Here is a 6,000-nt window from a genome sequence, read left to right as displayed (position 1 = left end):
CCATTGATAAGAATGTTGTTTATTGGTCCAACGGTGAGGATTTTTGTTTTCCTAACATTGAGATGTAATCCATACTGAAGGCTGTGCTCTTTGATCTTCATCAGTAAATATTTTAAGTCCTCTTCACTTTCAGCAAGCAAGATTGCATCATCTGCATATTGCAGGTTGTTAGTCTTCCTCCAATTCTGATGTCACGTTTTTCTTCATAGAACCCAGCTTCTCTTATTATTTGTTCAGCATACAGGTTGAGTAAGTATGGTGAAAGAATACAACCTTGTTGCACACCTTTCTTAATTTTAAAACATTCAGTGTTCCCATGCTCTGTTCGAACAACTGCCTCTTGGTCCAGGTACAGATTCCTCATGAGTACAATTAAGTGTTCTGGAATACTCATACTTCGCAATGTTTTCCATAGCTTGTCATGATCCACACAATCGAAAGCCTTTGCGTAATCAATAAAGCATAGGTAAGAGCATGTGTAAGTACCTTCAAATCAGTTCTGACTCATAGTGACCCTATATAGGGTTTCTGAGGAGCATCTGGTGAGCTTGAACCACTGGCCTTGCAGTTTAAACCAACCTTGCAAAGTTCACCTTAGCTCAGTACAACGCCACACCAGGACTCAAAGTAGAACTGTGCTAAATGGGGTTTTCAATGCCGTTATAGTTCAGAAGGAGATGGCTAGGGCACCTCTTGGTAGAATTCAACTACCAATATTATGGTTAGTAACTACCAATATTATGGTTAGTAACCAAATACCCACTTGCATTATCCAATGCCTTAAAACCATCACAAAAACAACAACAAAATCAGTTGCCTTCAAGCTGATTCCAATTCATAGCAAGCCCATATATTTCAGAGTAGAATTGTGCTCCTTTTGGAAATAGATAGCCAGGTCTTTCTCCTTACGCACCTCTGGGTTGGTTTGAACCACCAATCTTTCAGTTGGTAGTTAAAATATGATCCTCCTAGAGACACCGAGACACAACCATTACTACTGGAAAGTCGTCAAGATAACTGAGATGTCTTGAGAATAGGGCTAAATAACTATTTCATGCTCTGAGAAAAGGGAAATATTCTCTTTTGATTTGATTTCAGCATTCAGCATCTAGTCCATTGGCCCAAGTTTCAGCCCCAGATATTTGCATTTTATTTCTAAAAAGTATTTTCAAGTAGAGAAATGTGTTCAAATGAACAGAGGCTAAGTTTTTCTGTTTTAATATTTTTCTTTTGAGCCTTTCAATAGTTTTCAGGGAAAAGTACAGGTTAAGTAATGTAGTGCCTCTCTATAGTAACACCACCAAATGCAGATTCATACTTACTCTGGATGGTCTTGCTGTTGCGCAGGGATGTGCTGAATGACTTCATAAATGGTACTGTGCAAATCTTGCCCAGATACCCCATCAGTGGCTAGGACAGAACTACTCGGCATCTAAGAATGTGACATATTTAAAAAATAACTTTAGAGGAAGACTGGCAAAATTATGCTGCATAGCTGAAAACAAACGGAAGTAGTTGTGATTAGAAAATTAGAACTGTTTATCTTCCCGAGAATGTTCATTTTCCTCCTTGGTACAGTTCTGTGCACTTACCCTATGGCAGTTTGTGCAACAGCGTAGCAATGAGGTCAGAAGAGGTCAATAGCTTGACAAAGCTATCACTTTATTTCTTCATTTAAGAAGAAAGTTGGCAGTACTATAAAGGAAATATAATAGAAAGAAAATAGCAAGAGGAGAGTTTAGAGTCAGAGAGCATATATTGTTATCTTTTATAGGACATCTACAGTGCCCTTTTGACACTGTTTGCCAATTATGTGTGCAAGTGCGGCTGTAAAGAAAGGAACAATATACAGCTAAAAGCCCTCAGCACATTGCATGACTGAAGACATTACTAAGAACTACAAAACATATGAAGGGAGATATTTGGATTTGGATGCAGTAATGGGTGCTAATAAAAGATGTGGATACATTTGGAAAGTATAGCAGTATATTTCTGTCTGGTAAAAACCAACATTCATTTTACTGAAATGAGAATTCATGTTTTATTTATTTCCATTTGTGTCTCATAATTTTCTTCTCCTAATCTAGTCAAAGGCTGATTCCCTTCTCCATCTCAAACTCTTCGCATTTTCATATGCTGGTGACCACTTTCTCATAATCTACTTGATGGCAATGGGTAAGATGACCACTTTGAGAGTCTGAGCCAACCTAATATTAGCACTCTTGACAAGTTGTAAACTTGTTCAGTTCATGCAATTGCCTGTGCCCAACTCCCCAAAGAGCTTGCTGTTGTTAAGTGCCATTGAGTTGGTTCTGACTCATAGTGTCCCTGTGTAGGGTTTCCAAGGAGTGGCTGGTGGGTTTGAACTGCCGACCTTGTAGTTAGTGGTCCTTGTGGTTAGTAGTGTTTACCCTACAGTACCGAACCAGGACATCTCCAAGGAAATTAGAACAGTAAAAATATATAACACGTAGTGATAGGAAGAGTATTCTCACAACAAGATGAGATTATTTCAATTTTCAAAAACTCCAAGAGTTCATAATCAAACTTATTTCTCTTTTTAACTGGAATTCCAAGATGCTAATTTTATTATAATTTTCCTTCTCTTCTCCATGCCATTACATTTGGATGCTAATCTCCATGTGTAGATACCATTCTGGCTTCTCACATAGATCCTCCTCCTCCTTTCTTCTCCTTCTTTATTTGTGAGTTTGATTTCTCACATCTTCTGCCAAGCAACTGGTATAGTCAACTAAGAACCTCAACAGATTCCATAGGGTTTGTCAGATCTGACTACAGGCATAATTCCAAATCAAGTTTTTCAGTTATAAAAGATAAGGAGTGGGGCTATGAGATATAATGAAAATATTCGTTTCTCTGCCTCAAGTTCTGAGGACTGTACATTTTTGAGCCTCCCAATCAAGTCCTTCCAATCAGACCTTAAAACGGAGTACTGGTTAATCACAAGAAGCCCTCACGGCACAGTGGGTGAGTGGTAGGGTGCTGACTAAAAGGTTGGCAGTTTGAACTCACTAGCTGCTTCAAGACTGAAAGATGTAGCAATTGGCTCTGTAAAAATTACAGCCTGGACCCCTGTGGGGCAATTCTACTCTGTACTATAGAGTTCTACCATGAGTTGAAATGGACTCGATGGCAATGTGTTGGGGTTAATCACAAGGTAAATGTAAAGTTGAAGTACAACACTGTCTGTAATAGGATAATATCCACACACCTACAAGGAAGACCAGGTAATACCACTCTTACCGAAATTTATTACTCAAAATCACTAACATCAGTGATGATGAAATTGAAGAATTCTACCAACTTCTTTAGTCTGCAATCAAAGTTGTATTGATAATTACTGGCGATTAGAATGCAAAACTTGGAAACAAAAAGGAAGGATCTGTAGTTGGAAAATATGGGCTTGCTGATACAAACGATGCTGGAGATCACAGGATAGAATTCTGCAAGACCAATGACAATGACTGTTTCATTGCAAATATGTTTTTTAAACAACATAAAAGACAAATATGCACATGGACCTCCCCAGATGGAATACACAGAAATCAAATTGACTACATCTGTGGAAAGAGATGGTGGAAATGCTCCATATCATCAGCCAAAATAAGGCCAGGGCAGACTGTGGAACAGCCCATCAATTGTTGATATGCAAATTCAGGCTGAAGCTGAAGAAAATAAAAACAAGTCCACAAGAGCCAAAAGATGACCTTGAGTACATCCCATCTGAATTTAGTGATCATCTGAAGAAAAGATTTGATGTATTAGACATTAAAGACTGAAGACCACAGGAGTTGTGGGATGACATCAAGAACATCATACAGGAAGAAAGCAAAAGGTCATTAAGAAGACAAGAAAGAAGGAAGAAACCAAAATGGATGTCAGAAGAGACTCTGAAACTTGCTTTCCAGCATAGAGATGCTAAAGCAAATGGAAGAAATGAGGAGGTAAAAGACATGAACAGAACATTTCAAAAGGCAGCACAAGAAGACAAAGTCAACTATTATAACAAAATGTGCAAAGACCTAGAGTTAGAAAACCAAAAGGGAAGAACACACTCAGCATTTCTCAAGCTGGGGGAACTGAAGAAAAAATTCAAGCCTCGACTTTTGTTATTGAAGGATTTTATGGGCAAAATATTGAATGATGCAGAAAGCATCTAAAGAAGAATAAATACACAGAGTCACCGTATCAAAAAGAAATGGTTGATGTTCAACCATTTCAAAAGACATAGATCCTGGAAAATGAAGTCCAAGGTGCATTAAAGGAATTGGACAAAAACAAGGCATACTGGGAATCGATGAAATATAGATTGAAATCTTTCAACAAACTGAATGTGGTATTGGAGGCACTCACTAATTAATGCCAAGAAATTTGGATGACAACTACCTGGCAAAGTGACTGGAAGGGATCGTATTTGTGCCCATTCCAAAGAGAGGTGACCCAATGGAATGCGGAAATCATTGGACAATATCTTTGATATCCCATGCAAGTAAAGTTTTAATAAAGATAATACTAAAACGGCAACAACCATATATTGACAGAGAACTTCCAGAGATTCAAGTTAGATTCAAAAGAGGGCATGGAATGAGGGATATCATTGCTGACGTATGATGGATCTTAGCTGAAAGCAGAGAATACCAGAAAGATGTTTACCTGTGTTTTATTGACTATGCAAAGGCTTTTGATTGTGTGGGTCATGACAAGCTATGGAGAATATTTTGAAGAATGAGTATTCTGGAACACTTAATTGTGCTCATGAGGAACCTGTACATAGACCAAGAGGCAGTTGTTCAAAACAGAACAAGGGAACACCAAATTCTTTAAAATCAGGAAAGGTGTGCACCAGGGTTATATTGTTTCACCATGCTTATTTGACCTGTGTGCTGAGCACATAACCCCGAAGCTGGATTATATGAAGAAAAACATGGTGTCAGGATTGGAGGAAGACTCATCAAAAACCTACAATATGCAGATGACATAACCTTGCTTGCTGAAAGTGAAGAAGACTTAAAATACTGTTGTAGATCAAAGACAACAGTCTTCAGTATGGGTTGCATCTCAATGCAAAGGAAACCAAAATCATTATCACTGGGCCAATTAACAACATCCACATAAATGGAGAAAAGATTGAAGTTGTCGAAGACTTCATTTTGCTCAGATCAACCATCAACACTCATGGAAACAGCATTCACAAAATCAAATGACATAATGCATTTAAAGTGTCGAAGAGCAAAGATGTTAGTTTGAGGACTAAGGTGTGCCTGACCCAAGTCATGGCATTTTCAATAACCTCATAAGCATGTGAAAGTTGGCCAGTAAATAAGGAAGACAGTAAAAGAATTGATGCATTTGGGTTATGGTGTTGGAGGAGAATATGGAAAGTGTCATGGGCTGCCCAAAGAACCAATAGATCTGTGCTGGAACAAGTGCAGCCAGAGTGCTCCTTGGAAACCAGGATGGCCAGACTTCATCTCTCAAACTTCAGACATATTATCAGAAGGTACCTGTCCTTGGAGAAGGATATTATGTTTGGTAAAGTGGAGGGTCAGAGAAAAAGAGGAAGACCTCCAACGAGATGGACTGGCACAGTGGTGACAGCAATGATCACAGGTACATAAACAATTGTGAGGTTAGCCCAGGACCAGGCAGTGTTTTGTTCTGCTGTGCATAGCGTCGCTATGTGTCAGTGCCAACTTCATGGCACTTAAGAACAACAAATTTAAAGTTCCTTTTTTAAATTTCATTCATTTCCAATGAAATTTTAGGAGTAAAAAAATGTTTACAATAGAGAAACTCCTTATTTCAATAATTCACTTATAATTCTTGTTAACACTTCAGTTTTCTGCTCTCCCATCTGATGTCATATACTAGAGAGCTGATCTCTGCCATAAGGAAAGCAGTTGGGAAAACTTGATCTGCTAAGTATTTCTTTTTGTCTTTCTGATGATGACACTGAAGAGTGAGCCAATCCAGCCTGAA

The 6,000-nt window shown here is 38.4% G+C and overlaps 1 protein-coding gene across 1 annotated transcript in view; it reads right to left on the bottom strand.

Annotated features, from left to right (window-relative positions):
* Positions 1-1,318: 1,318 nt before the first annotated feature.
* HEPACAM2 (HEPACAM family member 2) overlaps positions 1,319-6,000 on the bottom strand; it is a 57,174-nt gene continuing 52,492 nt past the window's right edge. The window contains exon 8 of the mRNA XM_006834293.1: positions 1,319-1,432. Within this exon, the coding sequence (XP_006834356.1) occupies positions 1,319-1,432 (114 nt within the window). The remainder of the gene's footprint in view (positions 1,433-6,000) is intronic.

Source organism: Chrysochloris asiatica, unplaced genomic scaffold (genome assembly GCF_000296735.1).
Source record: "Chrysochloris asiatica unplaced genomic scaffold, ChrAsi1.0 scaffold00010, whole genome shotgun sequence".
In the NCBI taxonomy this organism is placed as follows: Eukaryota; Metazoa; Chordata; class Mammalia; order Afrosoricida; family Chrysochloridae; genus Chrysochloris; species Chrysochloris asiatica.
The sequence above is the reverse complement of the archived record's forward strand: the minus strand, read 5'-3'. Positions and strand labels throughout refer to the sequence as shown.